The sequence below is a fragment of the Syngnathus scovelli genome, chromosome 9, assembly GCF_024217435.2.
Source record: "Syngnathus scovelli strain Florida chromosome 9, RoL_Ssco_1.2, whole genome shotgun sequence".
Taxonomy (NCBI): Eukaryota; Metazoa; Chordata; class Actinopteri; order Syngnathiformes; family Syngnathidae; genus Syngnathus; species Syngnathus scovelli.
The window spans coordinates 11,125,833-11,149,851 of record NC_090855.1 but is presented as its reverse complement, the minus strand read 5'-3'; the positions used below and the strand labels follow the sequence as shown (position 1 = coordinate 11,149,851).

Here is a 24,019-nt window from a genome sequence, read left to right as displayed (position 1 = left end):
ACGTGTCCACATCAGGGTTACTTTCAGGTGAGCTGCCCAGGAGAGTATCCCCAGCTGACTTTGGGGCGTAGAGACAGAAAAAAAAATTACATACTTTTCAGCAGTTTTAGATAACGGTAACGAATTGAATAAAGTGCGATATTATTTACAGTGGCGACTTGATTGTAGGTCGTAAGATCTATCAAACTTAGACAGGTTAAATTTCCTTGATTGACTGTGGAATAATATAATGATCTGACCATCCATTGGATTCTATAGTGCTTGTATTGATTGGGCTATAAAAAATATATTTAATATATAAACGAATAACTTTTGAAGTAAACAGATAAATCCAATATTCAAATAAATATTAAATATCTAAATGAAATACATATCGATTTTTTTTTTTTTTAATGGCCCTTTGTTCGCAACACGGCGTGTCCCACCTCGAACTACAGTGCCGCCCGGAAGTGCGAGTGACGTCATTATGTTAAAAATAAGTAATAATAATGTCAAATAAGTAATAAAAAAAATAAGGCATATGATAAACTCAAACATGTTTTTAAATGTAAGGAGAAAGAGTAAAAATGGTCAGAGAAAAATAATTCTCAAGTAAAATAAATATATATCGTGAAAAACAATTAAGTACAGTAACTATTATCCGAATTGTACTCGTCTAAGTTCCTAACACTGGTAAATATGAACGAATGGCGAAATATTAAATCATTTAACACGTCCTTGGTTCACATTTTCGCGTTTTTCAACCAGTGTTTTGAAGTACCAAATACGTTAACTAAAGACGAAACAGTGACGCGTATCCTGCCGCTACACGTCACAGGGCTTGGCGTTTCACCCAGCTGCCATTTTGTGCTCCTCAGCAAGTCCGTCTAAGTTGTTCGGGACGACGCAAGGGGCCATTTGTTTCTATGCCTTATGGTGCTCTCCGCTAGATTTATACATTGAATCGAGATCGAGAAAACCTACGTTCGCTTTCCAATATACACACAGTGTTGTTCATCGACGGGCTACTGCCTGTTTTTCGTCACGTTTAGGTAGCATCAGTACAGAGGTAAAGGTGTTAGCCTAGCTTCTGTGCTAGCCATAGAGCTAGCGAAAATTAAGCCGTCCTAGCTGGCTTCACGCTAGCTTTGATTCCAGACGAAATGGCGGCCAACGCGGCACAAACAGCCCCGAAAACTAACTGGTATGTAATACTTGTCCATAGAATAACACTAGGGTGTATTACATCAAGCTAAACTGTGTTTGCGGACATCTAGACGTGGAAAGCGTTGACATTTATAGTCAGATAAAGATTGGCGACGGCAATGTTGAACAACATTTCACAGAAGTTTAAACGAGCTATCAATGGTATTGATAGCTATTTAGTCATCTAAGCAATAATATTTTTCAAAGCACACCCTGTCAACTCTTTTGTTTAATTTATTTTATCCATAATGGTAATCGAAGAGATTGTAATCAATTTGGTCTTTGTAATTAGTATTTATATAACATTTTGAAGATGTATATATCAAAGGTTACCTAAAATATTCCCATTTTGGTGGATTGAAAGAGCATGGCCCCAATTTCTTGTCCAACACATGCAATAGATAAATTATCGCTCCCTTGGACTTCTTTGTGTAATCTTAAAGATATCACAAAGGTACGGGACATGAATGACGTGACGTTAATGATCAATGAAGTTGGCAAACATGCCCTGATGCAGTCCTGATGTGGTTTATGCAGTTGATGGTGCCCATGTCTTTAATGGGGAAAATTCCCCTTAAATGTCAAATCACTTAAACACTTCAAACTCCATTTTTTTCTGTCTTAAATGTTTCTCTGCTCTAGCATTAAATGCAAGTACTCCTACTAAGTCTCATTTAAATGACAGGTCTTATGGTGTTGGTGCTGCTGAGAATCATGTTCAAGAAAACCCAGAATGGGAGAAAGCAAGACAAGCACTTGCTTCTATTAGTAAGAGTCAGAACAATGCCAAGGCTACATTTGCCAGCCACGCTGCTGCAGAGGTAAGCCAGCCTTGACTCGCCTTGAGTTTACAGTGATATCTATAGAATAGCACAATTTATTTTTCCTCATACTCAATCATAAGGTAAATCCTACTTTTCAGTTTCAGGCAGGATTGAACGATGCCGCCATTCAACAACAGCAGTATTATCAATGGTACCAGCAAAATCAGCCACAGTATCCAGGATACACGTACCCTTATAACTACTACTATCCCATGAATCCAGTACGTATGGATCCGAGTTTAAATAACAACAAATCTTTCCCTTTTCACAAGCTAACCTGCTGTACTATACCTACTTTACAGTATGGATATACACAAAATCAGTATGCTGTTCCCCAAAGTGCTTACCCAACGCCACCAACCTCAAATGGACAGGTATGTATAAAATGTTGAACTAGAAAAACTACACAGGATGTGTTACACGAAAATATTTTGTCATCGCTTGCACGACTTTTTGCCCCAAATTCTTTTTTTTTTTCTTTTCAAGCCTCCTCCAGTGCCTGGAATGGAAGACCAGACCCCCAGCTACCCCTCTCAACCTCAACCCCCCTCGACTCCTCAGCCACCCCAAAGCCCAAACCCAGAGAAATCTGCAGCTCCTCCGCCCCCACCCATGCCTCCTCAACCCAATTCCCAATACCCCCCTCCACCCTCACATTCTGCTTACAATTCCAACAATTCCGTGCCATACACGCACGGGGACCCCAACCAGATGCAGGTTTACAACTCGTGCCCGGGACGGCCCAATTATGGAGCGGGCTTTCAGGCCCAGAACAACTATCAGCCCCCACAGGCTCCGCCCCAGCAGCAAACAGGGCCGTTCGGAGCCAACATAGGCAGAGGAGAGGCTAATAAAGCTAAAAAACAAAACCAAGGACAGCAACTCTGGCATCGCATGAAACGTAAGAACAGTGTTGGAAATATATATCGACTATAGCCGGCTCGTGAATGGTGAGCTCAGGCACCACCATCAGAGCATTACTTAGTGCTGTTAACATTTGTCTCCACAGAGTCACCTGGCACTGCCCCGATGAAATTCAACATTCCCAAGAGGCCTTATCAGGTGACCACGTCTAACCAGGCATTCTCACCAAGTGAGCAGCAGCAGCCAGAATCTGCCAGTCCACCTCCAGCCTCTCCCGTGACTGCCAGCGCCACGCCTCCGACACGGTAATGTCTCGCTCTGAACTCTTGTTGCTCTTTGTTGGACGATGGCCTGACCTGTTAACTTGCATCTGCAGACCCCAAGACTGGCCGCCAGCCATGAAGGAGTACGTGCAGCGCTGTTTCACAGCCTGCGAGACGGAGGAAGACAAAGACCGCACGGAGAAGGTGTTGAAGGAAGTTCTGCAGGACCGCTTAAAGGATGGATCTGCTTACACCATCGACTGGGACCGTGAACCACTGCCAGAGTAAGTAGTAAAACCTCTCCCGTCAGGGTCATGATAACGTTCACTGCGTGTGACGTCACTTTGACGATGTCATTTCATTTTGACTTTGTAGTCTGAAGAGTAAGCAATCTCGCTGGCACGCGGTCCCGAGAAGTGTGGACACTGCGGCGAGTCGAGGTGGAAGTGCGGCTGCTGCGACACGCGGCAGGGGTGGAGGCCACAGATTGGGAAACTATCGGAATATCTTTTCTCAGCGCAGTCCTTCATCCAGTTCCTCGCACTCTTCCTCTCGGTCCCCCTCCCCAACCCACGGCAGAAACCGCGACCGCAGCAACCAAAGGCACCGGCGCAGGTAAACACTTTGAACACACCCTAATCCAATTTCCCAACCTTTATTTAGCCACGCTTAATGCAGACTGGCGGATACACAGAATTGTGCATCCTGCCAGTATTTGGCACTACCATAAATATTGCAGGATTTTAAGTGAATTATATAAAAAAAATATTAAGAATATTCTATTCTTGTTGTCTACCAGCGAATCCGGCTCACAGTCAGACAACAGCCTTTCCAGCGATCTCCGACCTCAGCTGTCGAGAAGAAACCAGAAAGGTGGTCGCGGGCGTGGCAACGACAGGGATCGAGGGCACGGTGGAGAAAGGGGACGGGGAAGAGGTGGAAAAGCTAGAGGCAGGAGGTAATATCAAAAGAATCTTTTGTTGTGACCAGCCAACAGTTTGAATAACCTCCCATTCCTCTTTTCAGAAACCAAGACGACTCCAACGTGCCCGGTGGTAAGAAGAGGAAAGGTGGCAATGCGGGTTTAGACTTCCACGACCCTGACCGGGAAGCCAAAAAGCAGAGTCGAGCTGCTCGCTTCCAGAAGCAGCTTCGCACAGAGCCCCTGGTGCTGTCTATTAACCATCTGGACATGCCCGATGGGACACAGGAGGGCCTCAGCTGGGAAGACTGTCCCATTGTTGGGACATGCCAGGACATCACAAAGTCTTACCTGAGGCTCACCTGTGCCCCAGACCCCGCCACTGTTCGCCCTATTCATGTGAGTTGTCATCTTCTCTTACATACAGTAAAGTGCTTGCTTGCTTAAAGTAATTCTTCGTTGAAGTTTACTGTACTCGTGAGATCATTGAAAATCTGTGCTATAAACCACGACCGAATGGTAAACACTTGTTGGCAATAACAGGGACGTTTGTGTTGGAAACTTCTGTTTCTTTGCCACGCAGGTGTTGAAAAAGTCTTTACAGGCCGTGAAAGCTGACTGGAAAACCAAACAGGACTACCCTTACGCTTGTGAGCAGATGAAGTCCATACGACAGGACCTCACGGTTAGTGTGAATCACATTTGGCATGCCTTTTGTTTCCCCATTTGTCTCCAAAGGTGAAAGTTCAACGTTATCTTCTCACACAGGTCCAAGGAGTTCGTACGGAATTCACCGTGGAAGTGTACGAGTGTCATGCTCGCATTGCCCTGGAAAAGGTAAGACTGCTGACTTGGCAGGATGTAAGCTTTCTGTTTTTACAGATCGTCAGATGGAAACTGAAGAGTCTGCGTTTTGTTTTTCAGGGCGACCATGAGGAATTCAACCAGTGCCAGACACAGCTGAAGTCCCTCTACAAGGACTACCCCTCAGAGAACATCGGCGAGTTTACAGCATATCGCTTGTTGTACTACATCTTCACCAAAAACTCTGGAGGTACGCCCATCGCATGAACACGCATTTTTACTTTTGATTGCATCTCTTTATCCCATTGTCCTCCCACAGATCTCATCACCGAGCTGGTGTACTTGAATCCGGCACTGAAAGCGGATGTGTGCATCGCTCACGCTCTGGCGCTCCGTGCCGCTTGGGCTCTAGGCAACTATCGCCGTTTCTTCAAGTTGTATGAGGAAGCTCCGCGCATGGCTTCGTACCTCATCGATAAGTTTGTTGAGAGGGAAAGAAAGATCGCACTTCGGGCCATAGTCAAAACGTAAGATGTTTTACCACAAAGAATATACAGTGAACCCCCGTTGATCGTGACTCGTGCGTCCCGGGCTCACTTGCAAAACAATGAGTTTAAATATGGATGAAACGTGCCACAGCGGGGGCTCACTGTATTTCAAAAAAACGATCGACTCTGTTTCTGACGATTTCTCTTGTCCACAGGTTCAGGCCCGACTTGCCAGTGGAGTATGTGCAGTCCACGCTAGGCTTCACTTCGTTAGACTCCTGCATGGAGTTTCTTAGCGGGTTGGGTGTCTCGTTTACCCCCGCTGACCCTCTAAGGATAGACTGCAAAAGCAGCACCACCACACTGGCTGCCTCATGAGAGTGCGGGTGGGCTTAGCGCACTTAGAGGGTAGACATGTAGTCGCGGGGCAGTACTACACATCCCAGAGTATTGACGAATGCAGCGCACTTTTTACATACCTCTTCCAATTCAGAGAGGCACACCGGCACCCATATAGGGCCTATGTCGTCCCATATGAGATGAAAGTTCAGAATCCCAGAGTCGTTCAAGCAACGTTAGACAGATGACACGAGGTTGTTGACGCGCACACAAAGTTGCTCTCATTCTATCCAGTAGAGGAGATCAGAAAACAATTAGCTCTCCCCCCCTCCCCCAAACTGCTTTCATTCACTCAACACTTTAGAGGCCAAAGGCTCACGCGGCCAGATGAGGGAGGGCACTTGCGCGATGCTTCCTGTTCCATTAGCCCTGTCCGATGTCAACGCTAACAGTGTCCTGTTATGTTTTCTTCCTTCCCCAAGTCAACAGCTCCAAGACCTCAAGTCTCAAGAAGAAGACACGCAACCGGTCCAAGTCGTGTTTGAAGACCGCACAAGCACCTTTGATTCTATAGAGACTGTACAAAAACAAAATGAAGCCAAGATCACCAGAAAGGTTGTCAAGAAGAAGAGGAAGCTGTGGTTTGTATGTTTGCGTCTCCTACGACGACCGCTGTGTCCTGGTTCCTGGAGGTCTTCGGTTTCTGGGCAAGATCCCCGTCCAGAATCGCCTAAGGAGCAGAGTTTGGGACTCAAGTTCACTTAGTAGTTAGTCACGGGTCAAGTGACATCAAGTCAGGAGGCAATGACTTTCGAGACGGGAGCGTGTTCTTCGTTGAGTTTTCCGAGTTCACGCCTCCAACCGTCTGCATCGCCGAAAGAAGTCCACGGTCAACCTCAGGTGGAAGCTCCGCCGCCTGCTCTTCATCACGGTGCTCGTCCCCCCTGCCTCACCTCAGATGGTCATCGCGGGCAGAGGGATGACATCGTCCGGTTTGTATGCTGTGTGTGGCTCTCGAGTGCAACTAAGGCTGGTAAGAAAAGGACTGTGGATCGAGACGGATGCCCGCGAAACATCAGGAGGCCCACCCCATTAGATGTTCTCCAGGCTTTGGACAGCAGTATTTGGCCTTTAAATTGATGAAAAAAGTATATGGCTACAATGATGGTTTGAAAATTTAATTTAGTGTCAAAACCATCAATCGAAATTTGACACTCAGTGCTGTCGGAATGTCTGAACTTTTAACATCACTTAAGTTATCTATCCTCAAAATCCTTCAACTTAGTCTTGTTTAGTCCGATTAATGACAGATGAACTCGAAACGCTTTTCCAAAAATGCCGGAAGAAAGTACGGAGATATTTTCAGTTTTTTTGAAATGTGTTATTATGGAACTGTGGAGAGGCATTTTAAGAAGCTGAGCTATGACTTTTTTTTTTTCTTCCTTTGAGATGTATTGTAAATATTGTATGACAATTGCTGTGGTTCATTCTGCAGTGGTTTTGTAGTTTAGGTGTGTCCGCACATGGTAAGTGTGTTTTAGTTTTATACTGGCGCGTGTGCAGTCAAACGTAAAATGATGCCTGCTGCCAAAGATCAAATGTGGGGGGTGTGGAACCTGCCACAATATTTGACCTGCTCTCCATGTGACTAAAGGAAACCTGTTAAAATCGCCCAAAACATTTTGACCTCGCAGGTTCCCCACCCCTGATCTAAGTTTTTTTTCCCTTCTTCCTTGATGCGTATTTGGACATTGTTGTAATTTGTCTCCTTTCTTCCCCTTTTGACCTCTCCTCCTGACCCCTTGACCCTCCACCCAATCCTTCCCTGGGGAGTCACACCCCGCCTCACCCACCCTTCAGCCGGTCTTACGGCCGGCTTGCTGCATTGCAGGAGGCAACATGCGGATCAGGACGCTGAGCGGCCAAGCGGGAGAGTCGCTTGTGAGCAAGTCTCGCCTCAGCGCCTTTTGAAAGCCAAGCTCGATCTCCTTTGAGCCTCATGTGCAACCAATGTGTGCTGATAACTGCTCAAATGTTTTTAAGTTTCTCCCCTTTCCTCATTACGTAACTTTATTTTAACATGTCAGCCAATGCTATCAAGTCGATTTCTGTTTGTCCGCTTGAGTTTTTAAATTATTCCCGTCCGCGTAAGAAATTGATATATCCGCTGTCGTATTGTTGACCAAAGAAATCAAAATCCCAGCAGGTCGCAACGCATTTCACACTCTGGATATTTTTGTTCTCCCCGCTACAAAGTCTCAGTATTTTTGCTATCATGTACTATTGATTACTCATCAAGTTGTTTGTCACTTCCTCCTTGATATCTGCCTCTCAAAGTCCTTTCCAGTGCCACGTGAACTTCTCATCTACTCCCATTCACCTCCTTTCCCCTCTCATCTTTTCTTTCTCCTCCCTCACTTTAATTTTCTTTTCACCACCCATGCATGCCTTCTGTCTCTTCCTTCTGCTCTCATAGATGTCATTCATTTTATGTTGCACTCGCACATAGTCATGGTAGTAAGTATGGACATTGCAGCTCACTAACATCTGTAGCTGAAGGTTGTTTGCAATGCCTGTCTTCTCTCCCCCCCTCCCCCCCATGACAAATTTTGATAGCACCAGCATCTGTATATATTGTGTACATATACTCCTTGAAGAATCTAATAAAAACAAGAAGCATCCACGTGTGTGGTTAATGTGAACATTTAAACAAAGCAGACTCAAGCTGGGTGTCTTAGGTTTATTATAAAATACTGTGGGTGTTACCCTCAAAATGGATTTACAGTACCGACTTAACATGTTGACATTTTACCCTGGTGGATTGGGTGGGAGTTGTGAAAAGGGAAAAACAAGAAGTGAAGTAGGAAAAAAATATGCATTTAGAAAACATAAAAACTGACAAGAAGGAAAGCAAAGTTTGAGCTCTATAAGAAAATCTTCGTGCCTTTTGTACTGAGTGTAGTCCGTAACTTAAAACAACATTTCTTATTTTATATAAATGGCGTTCCTCCCCTTTAAAGTTTTAAGGCAAATTTTTGTAATGCGTTTTTTTTTATAAGGAAAATGTAAACAAAACAGCTGATGACTGACTACGCTTTCTGGCTTACGTGTGTTGACCACCAGGCGGCAGTATAAATAGTCAACGAATTTTCGCAATGAGTTCGCAATGTCAGTTTTTTCTGTGCGTATCTACATTAGTTGCTGCATTGTTTGTGTTTGTTGTTAGCACATAATCGCCACCTCAACAAGGAAACTACACACTTAGTCAAACGTTTGGACTGTTTCTCATTCAGCAGCAAAGTGTTGAAACCTTGCAAATGTAAGATGAACCGGTGGTCAAGTGTCTAGTTAAAGCGAAGCACAAGTACAAGAAAAGTTGAGAAGCAAAAGAAAGCCTGCCAAACAAGCTTAGAAATGTAGAAACCATCAGAGATGCTTGCTGCTTTTCAAGCAAGCAAATAGCAAAATCTAAAGTAGAACTATAAGGTAGCTAAGCAGAGGACAGTATATGAAAAAAACATGCGTAAGAAATAAGGAGGTCAAGCAAAATGTATGGAATGGAAAAATGAAGCAAGAGCATTTAAAGCGAGGAAGTTCAACCATAACTAAATAATTAGAAAGAAGAAACTATGATAGAAAAGAACTAAGCTATGTTGGAAATAATAAAGCTGAGAAAGTCAAAAAGCTCCAGTTTTCACATGAAGCCTGTTAACTGAAAGGTCAATGAGGCCTCGTTTTTTAAGCAATAGAAAGCAAAGGACAGTCACACAAGTGAGAAAAATGAGCAAAACAAGAAAGCCAGATGAAAAGAGTTTTATTTAGAAGTAAACATCACACGCAGCGAGATCAGAAAGAAAAGCCAAAAGAAAAGAGGTAGTTTGTTAGTAAGAAACACAACTAAAACCCCAGTCAACTCTGCAATGGGCCAAACAGCTCACACGTGACTCCCAGACACACACACACTCAAACACACACTTAAATAAAGCTCCGGCACATCATCCAAACAACGTATGAAAATGAGATCCAAATATCTCCCACGGTGGTGTTCTAGCGTCACAAGTCCTCCTTGAAAAGTTCGCTTGTAAAATACACTAATAATGCAATGCGTGTGCTGAGCATGGAGAACAGTACAGTACGCAATATTTACAACTTCAGTCACTCCCTGTGGGCGGCATACAGGTCACAGTACATCAGTAGGGAGTGAAGCGGTTGTATCCTCCTCGATACAAACTGGCCTGCGAAAGAAAGAAATGGAAATACAATGAATCAGTTCTGGAAAAAAGAAGTGTTTGCATGCCAGCGTAAACTCACCATGGTGCCAACGCCATATGTGGTTGTTGGTCCCACCGAGTGGTGATAGGGGTCCGCGGCTGTGGCGTAAACGCGGCCGTATCTGGTGACATCATTGCAATATCCAAATGTTCACTTGTCATAATGCAACTTGCAGTGGAAGATATTTTCCTTGACATGTCTGCCTACCCGTCGCTGTATGTTGCAGCAGCGGCGGCGGCGGCGGCCGATGCGGTCTGAGCCACCCTGTACGCGGCAGGATAACCTCCCTGGACGGAAATACATCATGTCAAGGCTGGTTACCGATTGGACAAGCAAGTTGAATGCAAGTAGGTGAAGTGACTTACGTAGACTTCTGCTCCGTAGAGACCATCTTGATACACCACCCTGATTGGCAAAGTGGAAAACATTAGGAAATCGTTTTAACTTACTTTTCAGTCTGGCTCTGTCCAGTTAAATTCTGTTAAATGTCCAATCCAGTTAAGTCCGGTTTGGTTAAATGATTTTAGTTCAGTCCAGCCGTACCCTGGGTAGGCTGGCACAGCAGTAGGCGTTGCGGCGGAGCGAATAGTGTTGTAGATGGTCCGGCCTCGACCCCTCAGCGTCGAGCCCCGGTAGGCCAATGCGGGCGCCGCCACCGGGTAGGGGAAACCGGCCACTGAACAACAAAAGCATGCAAATAATTGAGATAGCTGCCAATTGTTATTGATTGTGTTGCCTTGACTGACCTGTGTAGAGTTCCGGTGCGTACATGGCCCCCATGACAGGGTTGATTTTCCACCCGGAAGCTATACGGACAAGCACAAATAATTCAAAGCCAAGAAACAGAAGCAACCTTTGACCTAGTTGTGTCTTACGTGAAAGGTCGCTGTTCACAAGCGGCGTTTGTGGCTTTTTGGTAACTACCCTTGCAGTGGCATTATTCACCTGAAAAGGCAAAAATATTGAAATTGTGAGGTCATCAGTGATTGTGTTCTCACTATAACTAAATTGTGTAGTCGCTATGGAAACAGATGTGTTTGTCTGACCTCGATCTTCCTCCCTTCCACGATCGTCCCGTTCAGTTTCTCCCGTGCTCGGTCAGCCTCGGCCGCGCTCTCAAAGGTGACGAACCCGAATCCCTGTAAGAGTGTTGGTGCTATTTGTGGATTTGTTCATGTCACCGTTTCGCATTGTCGTCCAAACTTTGTCACTGACCTTTGACCCCCTTTCGTTGAAAATAATCTCTACATCCAGGATTTTTCCAAATTGCTAGAAAAGAAATGTAACTTTTGCATCATAATGATGTAAATTTGATGACGCAGGGATCATCAAGACGTCTTTGTATATGTAATAAAAAAAAATAAAAAAAATCCGTACCCCAAACATCTGCCGAAGGTCCGGGTCCCTGAAGCGGAAGGGGATGTTTGACACGTGGAGGCGTTTGGGCTGGGCCTTGCCGGACCCTTCGTCATCACTCCCGCTCCCTCCGCCGCCGCTTCCGCCAGATGCCACAGACACACTCAGAGCTTGAGGGTCCGAGGCCACAGGGGCCAAAGCTTCCTCCTGATGGCCCAGCAAAGAACAAAAAGGGAAAACGGGTGGAAAAAGAGAGTGACTGTGAGGGAACGTGTGTAGCCAAATGAGGGCGGGGGACATCTGATCACTTCCTGGTTGTGTACAAAGCATCGCATAACGTTAGACAAGACATGGCCACCAGGTCAGGAATCCAAACCAAAGAGCATTCCGCAACCAGTGATCCCTCTCAGGCATACGTGAGGAGGTGTGAAAGTAAAGGGGGGAGGGAGGGCGCCTTAAAACATGCCTGTGGAAAAGTACAACTAGTAATTACTACTAGTTCAAAATTTAACATGATCAAATTTCCAAATAACCCAATTGCATGTTGCTCAGTGATTTCAGAGGCTGAATTTTCAGAAAATTATATTACGACTTTTGGTGGAAATGTTTTATTAGACTTTGAGGTTTTATGGTGTGTCGTTAAATTTTGCCACTGTGCTCTTGCCAGGAGACAATGATGAACAGACACGTCTATCATGAAACTTTTTTTTAATGGGTCTACTCATAATACTGCATGCCCACTGAATTTTGTCTTACAAAGTCAAACTAGCTTTTGAGGCCGAATTGTTATTAAAAGTTCGTCGGGTGCTACAGAGTCACATTAAAATGGTAGTCTTCCTCTGTTTTTTTAGGCTTTTGTTACTGAGACTTTTTTGTGGGTCTATTCATGATTCAATTGCCCACCAAATCTCTCAAGGTGAAGTGAAAGGCCTCTGGGGCTGAATTATTTTCAAAATGTTGTCAGGTGCTAGTTTGCTAAAACTATCATTTTAAACTTGACTTGACTTGACTTGACTTGACTTGACTTGACTTGACTTGACTTGAACCTCTCAACACTTTTAAAGAGGAAACTTCCTGTCTTTTCAGAAAGATTTTTTTTCAGATTTTTTTTAGGGTCTACCTATTTATGTATGACTTATTTGGCTCTATAATAATAATAATAATAATAATAATAATAATAATAATAATAATAATAATAATAATAAGCAAACCGGAGGGCCCTAATACAGCTTCTCACTCTCCCCAAACAGCTGTAACAAAGTGAAACACATCCAACTGCAGAAATGCCGTAAAAAATCAATTTGCTTCCAACTGTCCCATGCACAACAATACAAAAAGTAAGGAAGAGAAACATTCACTTGTCCCACAATGCACCACGATGCGAGTGTGCGCTAATATGGAGTGTGCGCGTCAATGTGTCGGCGTGTTAAATCGGAAAATCAATACATGGAAAAAAATGCACAGGTGGGCTAAGATTAGCTTTCCAGTGAGGCCCGAATGTAGCACAGATGGAGAAATGAAGCGGCAGAAAGCTTGAAACAACAAAAAAGAGACACAAAGAGGAAAAGAAGAGCGTTCCAAACGGGTCAGTCTGAGGTCAAGGTGCTGCTTTTCTGCCAAGGGTTAAAGGGAAAGTGTCATCATTAATATGCTTGGTTGGGGGGGGGGGGGGGGGGGACACACACACTCGCACGCACGCGCACACACACGCACATACACCACAGGTGGGGGGAGCGGGGGGGTCGAGCCGGTTTGGTGATGTCATGTCACGATGCAGAATAACGTTCTGGACCTGTGTTGTGATATTTCAGAGTGGGAGAGAGGGTGGGGTGGGGGGGTCATCTGGTCTGCCTCCCCCCTTCGCCCCTCCCTCCCCTTTCCGTGGCGCCGCCTCAACTTTCTCCCAGCATGGAGCCTTGTGTGTCTGAGGGAGGGGGGTGAGGGGCTCTATAGTCATCAAATATACGGGGGCCACACAAAAGACCATTTAGTTGATTTGGTGGTACTTGCTGTAAAAAGAGTAACGTATTTTATTTCCCAACAGTCTTAAAGATGTACATAACAGTCAAAGCACAGAACCTCGTAAAAATGTAAAAATGCAAATTGTTTCTTGGACAGATGAATAGAATAAATTTGTTTTGTTTTTTTCCTCCCCTCTACATTTCTAAATAGCAACAACAGATGGAGACGGTGTCTTTCCCAGCATATGAAAAAGACCTTCACACAATATCAACACACACTTTCACCTCTTTAATCTATGAAAGCTAATCTGGTGTACTGCCTGTTTGAAAAGAGCCACCGCAAACAGGGGGATTTATTTTCAACAACACTCTCAGCTGTCCCCCTTTCTGAGTGTCATTGATACGGTTGTGCTGTAAAAAGACATAACAGAGGCAAGGGGGGGCAGTGAAAGTAGGTGGGCCTCATTAACTCGCAAAATGGAGAATTGATTCTATGTCATTTTAAAAAAAAAAAAATCACCACGCTAGTAGAACGACTATGACTCACTCATTAATGTTTTTCCCTTCTGCACACTGTCGTCAGGTGACTTTCATACCTTGCAGTCCTTACCGTGTTGGTAGAGGTCAGAGGCTCGGCGCCCTCCAGCTGAGGGCCCTGGTAGACCCTCAGCTGGGCATGCTCAGGGTATTCGGAGCCGGGGTGTGCCGAGCTAAATTCCAGAGGCGGCAGCCTGCCCGCCGACGCCGCTGGACCTTGACCCGGGGTCGGGTAGGAGGGCGGTGCGGCGTACACCTGGGGCAGGGCGGGGTCGGTGCCCCCCGGGCCCGCCTCCTGCGTGGGGCCCCCCTGAGAAGAAGGGGAGGACGATGGTGGATTCAATTTACATTTAAATAAAATTCGACGGAAATGCTCGGACGCAATTCTTATAATTTGTCTACTTGATGCAAATCTCATTTTTAAATTGACATTTTTTTTAAGCATTTAATTGCTTGAGCTATTATGTGCTCTAGTGAAGGCTACTCATGACTACCCTGTGCAAGCATTCTAGATTTTCTTACATCACCTAAAAGTTATTTAGTTGCAAAACCTTGATCAAATCCTGTAACACAGAATCACAATGCTAAAAAAACAACAACAACAGAACGATCATTTTGGGTCCTATTGAGAGAATAGTAATACAATGCAAGCATGGTCTTACCCCTTCAGCGCACCCCGGAATTTGTGAGTCCCTCAACATCAACTGCTGCATGTTTTAATGGCGGCCCACCACCCGCCCACCGCGCCATCCGCGCTAACCCTCCACCAATCCCATCAAATGATCGCCACAAACACAAGGGGCGGAGAAAGGGGCCGAGGGGGACTCCCACAGCACCTGTGCACATCTGTGACTGTCAATCACTGTGTTTTATCTAAAGTCAGCATTATTATCTTTTTTTTTTTTTGGACAGGACCCTCCTGACACAAAGCTAACGCTGTTCTGTGAGATATGACACCCTACTTTTGTTCTGGTCCCAGTGAATAGCGTCTGCCCCCTTTGTATCTCTATACTCATTTGTCTTATCTGTCTTGTTCTCCTCTCTTAGCACCTCAGCTGTCTGCTCAGGGGTCACAGGTCAACAGCTCGAGGGCCAGGTGCCTGCTGAGACAGCTGTCGTGCCATTTCCACGCACCCGACGCCAACTGCAGATGTGGCGAGCGACATGCTCAAGTATGGGAGACCGTTAGGGACATCTTCCAGGATTTGAGTGCAATTAAACTAGAAAAAACATTTCTCAACATGCCGACATATTTAGTTTGGAAACAGATGCTTGCTTGTACTATCGCCGCACCTCTATTTTAAGAGGAGCTGATTGCAGAAAACCAGATAGGTGACAGAATCTCCTCCTGTGATTATCTGCTCAGGAGAGCGAGCCTAAAAATACGGTTGACAAGGTGGAAGCATGCCAGATACATTGTGGCATTGATGGCATGTCAGGGACACACACGCATAAGCACACACCTTTTTCCGATCAAAGGTCATTTTAGTTTTAAAATCAATAGTAAATGTATAAAAAAATGTGTTTGAGTTGCTGTCCATTCAAAATAAAAAATATCTTCTAAATTTGGCAGACACAACACAGAAAAGAGTGGTTGACAGCCTTGCCAAATTTGAATTAAAAAAAAATCAACAAGTCTGTAAAATCCAGCTTCAAAATCGTGACAAATCAAGTTGTTCTCTCCAATTTCAAATATTGTGTCCCTTCCCACTGAATGCGCCAAAAGCAGCCGTCAAACAAATACCACTACTCCAACCAGGAAAAATGTATGCTACAACGAGGCGCTCTAACGAAACCCCGCTGGAGCGAAGCCCCACTCTGCACGCTCGCTGCCATATACGACTTTTTAAAAAATCCCTCGCTCTTCAACATTTCCCTCCGTGACATGCATGCACTCATAGTTGCGACCATGAGGCACTCTAAAGCAACCACACGTCTGAAATCCTCTTTCGTCTCCTCCCGTGAGGTGCACACTCTTCTTTACACCTGACTGATGTGTTCAACAAAACGCAAGTGTTACCTGGACTATGCTGGGGTAGCAAGTGGTCGTCTGCGGGTAGACAGGCAGTCCATAAGGCTGGAGGATAACAGTGGGTGAGGAAAGCATGGCCTCGAAAAACCTCACAGCGGGAGAATGAGCAAGAGTGGAGGACAAGGGGTGAAAAAACTAAAGTTGACCTCAGGAGAGCAGACGGTGAGTCCAGCTAGAAAAGAAAAAAGTATTCCAAATTGAGAGAAAGATCCAGGTTAGTGAAGGACAGCTTCAAGTTTGTGAACCCAAAGCGTGGAGGTGAGTCAAACCCCCTCCACACATGCAAAACAAGCAGCGTCCTGTCCGGTCAAGACGGGATATCCAGCAGTGAAAAGAGCTTTCGGTGTGTCCATGAGGCGATCATGCGGCCTGACAGACAGAAACACATGCTCGGGGCTCTCATTTCAGAGTATTATAAATAGTCCCTCGTGTCCTTCCTTATGAGTACCACCTTACCACCCTCTCTCGCCCTGACACACATTGGCAAGCAACGTTTCTCACAACTTCTGGCATGTTCTTTGCAAACAAAATGAACAGCCATCAATGATCCGGTAGTGGACGCTGCTAAAGGTCGTTTGACCCCTTGTGAAAAAAGCCCCAATAGAAGTCATAGTAAATTATTTTTGGATTGTCTTCTGTTGTAAATATATTTATTTATTTATTTATTTATTTATTTATTTATTTATTTATTTATTTATTTATTTATTTACGTATTGAATTTCTTATGCATTTATTTGCACAGGAGAAGGAGTCGTTTTCAATCACATTGTATATTTCTATAGTGACAACAATAAAAAAAATGCTATTCTATTCTAAAATACCTTTAGGGATTATAACTAAAAAGTTTCAAAATGTTGTCTTGATTCCAAAATAGTGTAAACAACGTAGTACAGAAAAAAACAAAGGGCATCTTTGAGGAAGGACTAGATTTAATTTCAGTCTTAGAAGTCGCATATTGTAATATAGCAAGTAATAAAGCTAATATAATTATGCTACATTAATATTTGTGCAAAAGGAAAGTATAAATGCTGTCAGTCAGTGTATTAGAAACTCCCATAAAATAAACGATGCATCAAGTACTTCATATTTATTTATGGTTTTCCGGCAGCAGGGGGCGACATAACAAATATATTAGTTTCGCTCACTTGGTAAAAAGCATGATGGGATATGTAGTCTTCAAATACCATATAAAACACTCAGGCCCGCCTTCGACTTCCTCTTTACTACGCAAGCCTGAGCGAAGCAGGTACGGTTCACAGTCCTCTGGCTTTTTGCAACTTACACACGCCTTATTTAAAATGCTAAGGTTATTCAACATCATTTTGAACAACTCTCCCGCTTGACTAAATGTGTCATTTGTAAACCTTACCATGGTGTTCTGTCGTTTTTTGCAACGCTAGCGCACATGCTAATGCTAATACGGAGCAACGTGGTCTGGCGAATGTGCGGCCTGTTCACGTCCATTGTAAACTGCGCTTGACTGTTTTAATCGTAATATCAATATTTCGAAGGCCGGGGTTTATACAGGAGTCTTTAAATTTTGACACGCTGTTGCAGATTACAATATTGGCTCTTGTGATAGATACTCATTGGATTGTGTGTATCAACAGCTACAGTCAGCTGAACACATAGACTTTCTTGTGCATGGATAAATATTAATCAGTTAATTCGTGTGTATTGACATTTCTTTGCATATGCAGGCACTTGTAAGCAGCCATGCCCGTTGCCAGGAGCTGGGTGTGTCGCAAGACTTATGTTACCCCCCGCCGTCCCTTCGAGAAGTCCCGTCTCGACCAGGAGTTGAAACTCATTGGTGTGTTATAAGCTCATCATTGTGGTGTGATTGTGGACCTACTGAGTCATATGACACTGAAAGGTCCTCTGTCCTTTCAGGCGAGTATGGCTTGAGGAACAAGCGTGAGGTGTGGAGGGTCAAGTTCACCCTGGCCAAGATTCGTAAAGCTGCCAGAGAGCTGCTCACTCTGGACGAGAAAGACCCCAAGCGTCTGTTTGAAGGTATTCAACAACCTTGTGTTGAAAGTCACTTTGAGGTTTTAGCCAGTGATTTAAATTTAAATTGTCTGAATTTCCAGTGTGGTCACGAATTCCTCGTGAATGAGGCTTAATGCTCAGAGTGGATTATAAAATGTGTGTTTTTGTGGGGGTGAAACTAAATGCTTTCGTCACATGCAGGTAATGCCTTGCTCAGGCGTCTGGTGCGTATCGGCGTGTTGGATGAGGCCAAGATGAAGCTGGATTACATCCTGGGTCTGAAGGTTGAGGACTTCTTGGAGAGGAGGCTGCAGACTCAGGTTTTCAAGCTCGGACTCGCCAAGAGCATCCACCATGCCCGAGTGCTTATCCGCCAGAGGCACATCCGGTACGTTGAGACGAAACGTACACATTGGGGGGAAAAGGGCGTCAAGTCTCATGCGATGCCCGATGCTTCCTCTTCCATCAGAGGACTGCTGGCTTTTAACACCCTCCGCTGAGATGGGTTAAATATATCACCAAGGTCAATTCGGTATCAAAGCCGTATACCTTGTCAGTAAAGCATTGCCCAGAGCCAATCCTGCCAACGAGCGCTCTGACTGATACCTGGGGGCAATTAGGTAAGGTATGGGTTGCACCTCGGGCAATGGTAGTGGCTGCTACCCGCAACTCTCCAGGCTGGTGATTAAGATTTAAAATGTGCAGATTTTCTGTGGTGTCAAGAATTCCTCGTCAATGAAGCCTAACACAATTAGGACTATTGTATCGTATTGCAGGTTGAATTTCACAACTGTCGCATTCTTAAGTTTCCCCTTTGCTCTCTCCACAGTGTGCGCAAGCAGGTGGTCAACATCCCCTCTTTCGTGGTGCGCCTGGACAGCCAGAAGCACATTGACTTCTCCCTCAGGTCCCCATACGGTGGCGGACGCCCAGGCCGTGTTAAGAGAAAGAACTCCAAGAAGGGCCAGGGAGGTGGAGCCGGAGCTGATGATGAGGAGGAGGATTAAGAAGGATATCACTCAGGAGGCGTGTTGAAAAACCTCCTGTCAAGTTTTCAATAAACGATTGGTTTGACCAACAAACCTGAGTTGACTTGTTTTTTAATTGATAGCAGAAATAATTAAAATTTAGGCAATAATGGTTACGTCTAAAGGACCACCATTATAACCAAGAAGCTACTTGAGGACCACTTCTTTGGTGAAATATTTTTAATTTATTTTACGAGTCTCAGCTACATGTGACATAATTTGAATGGGTAAATGATTCATTCTCAAAATTACCTGAAAAATCAAGTATAAATTGAACCCATCACCTTCAAGGTTGAAGTCTCACTCTATAAATGGGAGGGGGGTTACTTATTTTCATGGTTAGTGTTAGTTGTATCTTTCCTTAGGGAGGGAGGAACCTGTTCAAATTTGCTATACCTTGTGAAAACACCCCCAGGAAGACAGAAGAAGTCAGTTGATTGTTCACAAAATTAGCTGGGAAATAAATCAAGTCTAAATAAACCAATTTTATTTTTAAAAACGTTACAATTATTTGCGGACCACCTGGAATAGCCCCACGGACCACCGGTTGACATTCCCTGCAATAATGGATACATTTACTACTCCTGTGATGGTACAGCCCGCCGCTAAGGCAAAATGGCCGCGTCCAATCATGTCGTTTAACGTCACGAAACCAGAAGTACTTTCCCTGTCAGTGGAGACTTGTTGTGAATGGCAAAGTAGGGCTTGGTTCGTCTCCATTTAACAGCAGTCCTCTTCCGCGTAAGTATCATGGCTTTGTGTCGCACACGCTTGTGTAAACCAATTACGCTAATTTATTAAACTACTTTAAATGTCATCCAGTATCGCACTGTGAGCATTGAGGAGCTGCTTATCCCGCCGGGTTGCCGACTTTCACTTATGTGGCTGAACTGTTTTGTGTTTTTCGGTGAAAGGGTTTTAAAATTGTTATCATTAATCTACCCCCAGTCCAGGCAACATTGACTGTCGGCGTCAAAAAATGACGCGCAAGTCTGCATAATAAAGATGGTCAATCAAGTGAATTCAAAGGTTGAAGACAAACTGGATACTAAAACGCCCACATATCGATTTAAAACCTAAAATTTAATTTGCATACATCTTAAATTTTCCATGTGCGACATTGCTGCTTGTCTGGAGCAAATATTTCCTCGTATATACAAACCACTAAAATCAGAAATAACGACTGTCAACATGCACTGTTGTTAGAAAAATCATGTCGTTTTTATTTTATTTCATTTTATGAATGATTATTATTTTTGCTTGCAGAGCAACAATGTCTCCTGATGAGCTGGTGTACTTGGGGGTCCTCGCAGCCTCCATCCCACTTGGATTCCTTTTCCGTTCCCTCAGTGAGTGTCTTTTTGAGTTCTTCCATGTTTTGGACAGTTGTAATCTGTATCTGAATGTCACTTGATGGGATTGGAGCTCTTGATGATGTCATGTTTTGGTATCAGGTCCTCCCGTAAAGCAGGGGGCTGCTATGCTCCTGGGTCTCTCTATTACGATCACTACCTGTCAAGTGCACACACTCCACTCCTTGGTGACGGTGATTGGAACCTGGATTATTATCAAGAGCAACTGGAGGTAGTTTTTTAAATATGATTATTATTACAGTGGAGGAGCAGCCTCAATGGAATATTTGAGAAGAGACATTTCAAAACTTTAGCGTGTCCTATACTGAGTGCGTTCTCCTCTGCGTATAAAGGCTCGCTCCTGCCTTGAGTCTCACCTGGACCTTTTTATACCTCCTCTTCTTCCGGTTGGTCACATGGTTTGGTTTGCCTGCGCCGACACCTTTTGCCAACGCCGTCCAGCTGCTTCTCACACTCAAGGTACACAATTGTCTGAAAACCAAAGTCCAAACGGATGTTTTGACACTTTCTGCACTCTGATACGAGTCAGATGGTGAGCCTAGCCAACGAGGTGCACGGCTTCCACGTGGAGAAGAAGAAGGAAGTGAGTTCCTTCAGCAGGTCTTCAGCGGTTGGTCGTCTGTCTCGGGAGCCGTCCTTGTATGACATCATGTCGTACAGCTACTGTTATGTGGGTGTCATGACAGGTGAGTCGGGAAGAAGAAGTTGTGTCGCTTGTAAGAGGAAATGTGGAAACGTTAGCATGTTATGTTATCCATCCTGTTGAAATGACTTTATTTTGCATGACTCTTAACCGATTTCTCTCTTTGTCTCACTCTGCTACTTGTCCAACATCGTGTGAGTTCATATACGTCTAACTAGTTTTGTTAAATAGTATCACTAGTACTAATGTGTCGGGCTGAACAATTAATCAAAATGTCATCGCAACGTAGCAAAATGAAATTTCGAAAGCTGCAAATTGGAGGTGACATCTGCTTAATTTCACTCTAAAAGCAGTTGAGATTATAAAAAAAAAAAAAAACTAGTTTGTGGCCAACCCGTTACTTGGTTTAACTTGACCTCACTTTTATTGTACAAAATGGTTCAGCCCTACTAATCTAGCTCTTTGCTATTCTTGTGCTCTTCCCACATGAATCCAATGCCATCTTCTCCATTTGTGTATTTTGTCCACTCCCCACATTTCTGTCTGTCCTTGTCCTCTCATTCCTGTCTTTTCCCATGCTTCCTATTATCTACTCTCCAAAAGGCCCGTTCTTTCGCTTCCAAACTTACACCGACTGGCTGGAGCAGCCCAAACCGCTGGCCCTGCCCGGCTGGGAGCCGTGCCTGCAGCGACTGAAGCTGGTGCCGGTCTTCGGTGCGCTCTTCCTGGCCGTCAACTCCGCCTTCCCACTGGCTTACGTCCGCACCGACGAGTTCCTGGATCATAATCTCTTTTTCAGGTGACCTCAAATGACCAACCTGTCTCTTTATTTGGATTTTGCCATTTCAACATAAGGAACCCTAACCCAATTTTTCTTCTCTTTCACCCTCACGTCAGGTTCTTCTACATGATAGTGGTGTTCTTCGTGTTCAGGATGCGCTTCTATGCCGCATGGTGCGGCGCAGAGGCCGGATGCATCAGCGCCGGTCTGGGCTGCTATCCAGAACGGGCTCAGTGCAAACCAGGCGGGGGACCCACTGTCAGCTACAGGTAACCAAAATTAGATCACCCACACTTGACCTCTGAAAGGTTTGCATCAGAGTACATGACAAATCTCAAAAATCTTTTTCCAAGCCCCGAGTCGCTGGCTGAGGAGACATACGACTTTAAAACCATCCAGAACATCGACTGCTACAACACGGATTTCTGCGTGAAGGTGCGGCACGGCATGCGTTACTGGAATATGACCGTGCAGTGGTGGCTGCATCACTACATCTACCCCAACGCCCCCTTCAAGTCCTACACGCTCAGGTGAGGGAAGAAAAGGCTCCATTGTGGCTTCAAGCAACTAAAAAGCATCAAACTGAACATAAATTAAAAATGGATTCTGTGCTTAGGGCGGGCTGGACCATGTTCATTAGCGCCTACTGGCACGGTATACACGCCGGATACTACCTGTCCTTCCTCACCATCCCACTTTGCATCGCCGCCGAGTCGGCCATGGAGGCGTCGGTGCGAGCCCGACTGGGCCCGCGCGGTCAGAGCATCTTCGACTGGGTCCACTGGTTCCTGAAGATGCGAGCTTACGATTACATGTGCATGGGCTTCGTGCTGCTCAAAGCCTCCGACACCATCGCCTACTGGTCGTCCATCTACTTCGCCATGCACTTGCTGGCCGTCGGCTGCATAATTGTGGGCCGGGCTCTCGGGGGAAGCAGGAGAGCAGACAAGAAGACAGATGCTGAGAAGACGGATAAGTCAAAAAGTAATGGCGATAAGAATGACAAACATGACTGAATGGAATATCGCTTGATTGAGCTGGAGTTTCATTTCGGTGGTGCCCTGAGGTACAAGTGAGGCACCATATGAGTTTATCAAGATACGAGCTGACATTGAACTCGACTCAATCCATTTCAAAGGAAGCAATGGGTCCATCAAAGAAGGGTTCAAGCCATTTATTGCCATTCCCTGTTGAACTAAACGTGAAACAAAGAGAGTTACATCACATCACTTTGAATGATCATAAAATCAATTATAGGTCAATATTAGCTCTTAAAATTGGCAAAGAGCGGCTGATTTGAACTCATTTCTACCGCTGTAAGATTTTATTCATACTTCAGGAGAAAGCACTGTACAACAGTCAAATGTTCTGTTTGTAATTTATATATTTTATTGTTACAAGTTTTAAGGGACCAAAACTAAATCTATACGTATATTCATTACATTTTCTTTCAATTACTTGATTGTAGAATTTTCTTTAGCCAAATATCAGAATCTGCCTAAAAGAATTCCATAATGATTAGTCAGGCCCTAATTATTACTGAGTCAGTTTTGAAACTTTTTTGTGTCTGTATTAAACTGCCTCCATGTGGTCGTAGTAGAAGAAGCACAATCGCCATCAGAACTGCATGAATGTGAAAAGCAAAAGTTTTGTAAATATCTGAGGGTCCAAGTCATGCGCACCTCTTTTATTTTGCGAATCCTCCAGTCTGTTAACTTGTGTGTTTTTCTTGCTGCGGCACTTCCACTACGAGTCATGTATGTTACCTGTCATTCATATTGCTTAGAATCGTTCATATTGACACATATACAATACACTGCCTTGACAAATGTCTTTTTATGCGCCGTTTGTTGAACACTCTGAACTGCACCTGCCTGTTATCACTCAATAGTTTTTTCTTCCCTTGTACAAAAATGTGATTTTTTTTTTCCAGTTACTTTTGATACAGTGCTCCCTTGCTACTTCGCGTTTCGCTTATCGCGGCTTCACTACATAGCGGATTTTATTTTCCAAATAAAAAAAAACATTTAAAAGTCAAAATAAAACTTCTAAATTGAGGAAACGTGTCTAATCTTTAGGACAATGTAGTATTGCTCCAAATGTTCGTTTACATTACTTTAAAAGTCCGTTTTCGCGTGTTAGCATGATCGCGAATTAGCATCTTTCCGCTAACTCGTTAGCCTGCCCAGTACTTCTTGTCGGTGACCGTACTTCGCGGATTTCACTTATCGCTGGTGGTTTTTGGAACCAATTATCCACGATAAACGAGGGATTACTGTACTTTCTTGTCAAGTCCCAACTTCAGCATACAGTGGAAATAAAAAGTCTACACACCCCTGGAATCTTTTGTGATAT

At 44.4% G+C, this 24,019-nt stretch overlaps 4 protein-coding genes across 5 annotated transcripts; 3 read left to right on the top strand and 1 right to left on the bottom strand.

The window, feature by feature from the left end:
* The first annotated feature begins 825 nt into the window (after positions 1-825).
* On the top strand, positions 826-8,370 carry leng8 (leukocyte receptor cluster (LRC) member 8). Its single transcript, XM_049731380.2, has 15 exons — positions 826-1,183; positions 1,871-2,006; positions 2,108-2,230; positions 2,312-2,383; positions 2,496-2,910; positions 3,019-3,178; positions 3,250-3,420; positions 3,512-3,751; positions 3,936-4,094; positions 4,163-4,457; positions 4,642-4,743; positions 4,827-4,895; positions 4,983-5,112; positions 5,182-5,389; positions 5,566-8,370. The coding sequence occupies exons 1-15, from the start codon at positions 1,143-1,145 to the stop codon at positions 5,726-5,728; spliced, it is 2,484 nt and encodes an 827-aa protein (XP_049587337.1). The 5' UTR covers positions 826-1,142; the 3' UTR covers positions 5,729-8,370.
* A 1,116-nt stretch (positions 8,371-9,486) lies between these two features.
* On the bottom strand, positions 9,487-16,236 carry rbfox1l (RNA binding fox-1 homolog 1, like). Of its 2 annotated transcripts, XM_049731383.2 has the most exons (12): positions 15,836-16,234; positions 13,889-14,125; positions 11,339-11,524; positions 11,177-11,230; positions 11,008-11,100; positions 10,837-10,906; positions 10,708-10,767; positions 10,505-10,637; positions 10,327-10,366; positions 10,169-10,248; positions 10,001-10,082; positions 9,487-9,924 (listed from the first exon to the last, which is right to left on the bottom strand). In XM_049731383.2, exons 1-12 carry the CDS (start codon positions 15,920-15,922, stop codon positions 9,880-9,882), a joined length of 1,167 nt encoding a protein of 388 aa, XP_049587340.1. In that variant the 5' UTR covers positions 15,923-16,234; the 3' UTR covers positions 9,487-9,879. The 2 variants fall into 2 exon arrangements, with proteins under 2 accessions (XP_049587340.1, XP_049587339.1); XM_049731382.1 differs by having other exon boundaries at positions 10,708-10,906; positions 15,836-16,236.
* A 721-nt stretch (positions 16,237-16,957) lies between these two features.
* On the top strand, positions 16,958-18,921 carry rps9 (ribosomal protein S9). The gene is made up of 5 exons (XM_049730231.1): positions 16,958-17,093; positions 17,548-17,660; positions 17,741-17,863; positions 18,041-18,227; positions 18,669-18,921. Exons 2-5 carry the CDS (start codon positions 17,564-17,566, stop codon positions 18,844-18,846), a joined length of 585 nt encoding a protein of 194 aa, XP_049586188.1. The 5' UTR covers positions 16,958-17,093; positions 17,548-17,563; the 3' UTR covers positions 18,847-18,921.
* A 553-nt stretch (positions 18,922-19,474) lies between these two features.
* On the top strand, positions 19,475-24,006 carry mboat7 (membrane bound O-acyltransferase domain containing 7). Its single transcript, XM_049729716.1, has 9 exons — positions 19,475-19,608; positions 20,134-20,216; positions 20,322-20,451; positions 20,573-20,699; positions 20,770-20,926; positions 21,487-21,682; positions 21,781-21,933; positions 22,018-22,194; positions 22,281-24,006. Exons 2-9 carry the CDS (start codon positions 20,141-20,143, stop codon positions 22,678-22,680), a joined length of 1,416 nt encoding a protein of 471 aa, XP_049585673.1. The 5' UTR covers positions 19,475-19,608; positions 20,134-20,140; the 3' UTR covers positions 22,681-24,006.
* The last annotated feature ends 13 nt before the right edge of the window (positions 24,007-24,019 follow it).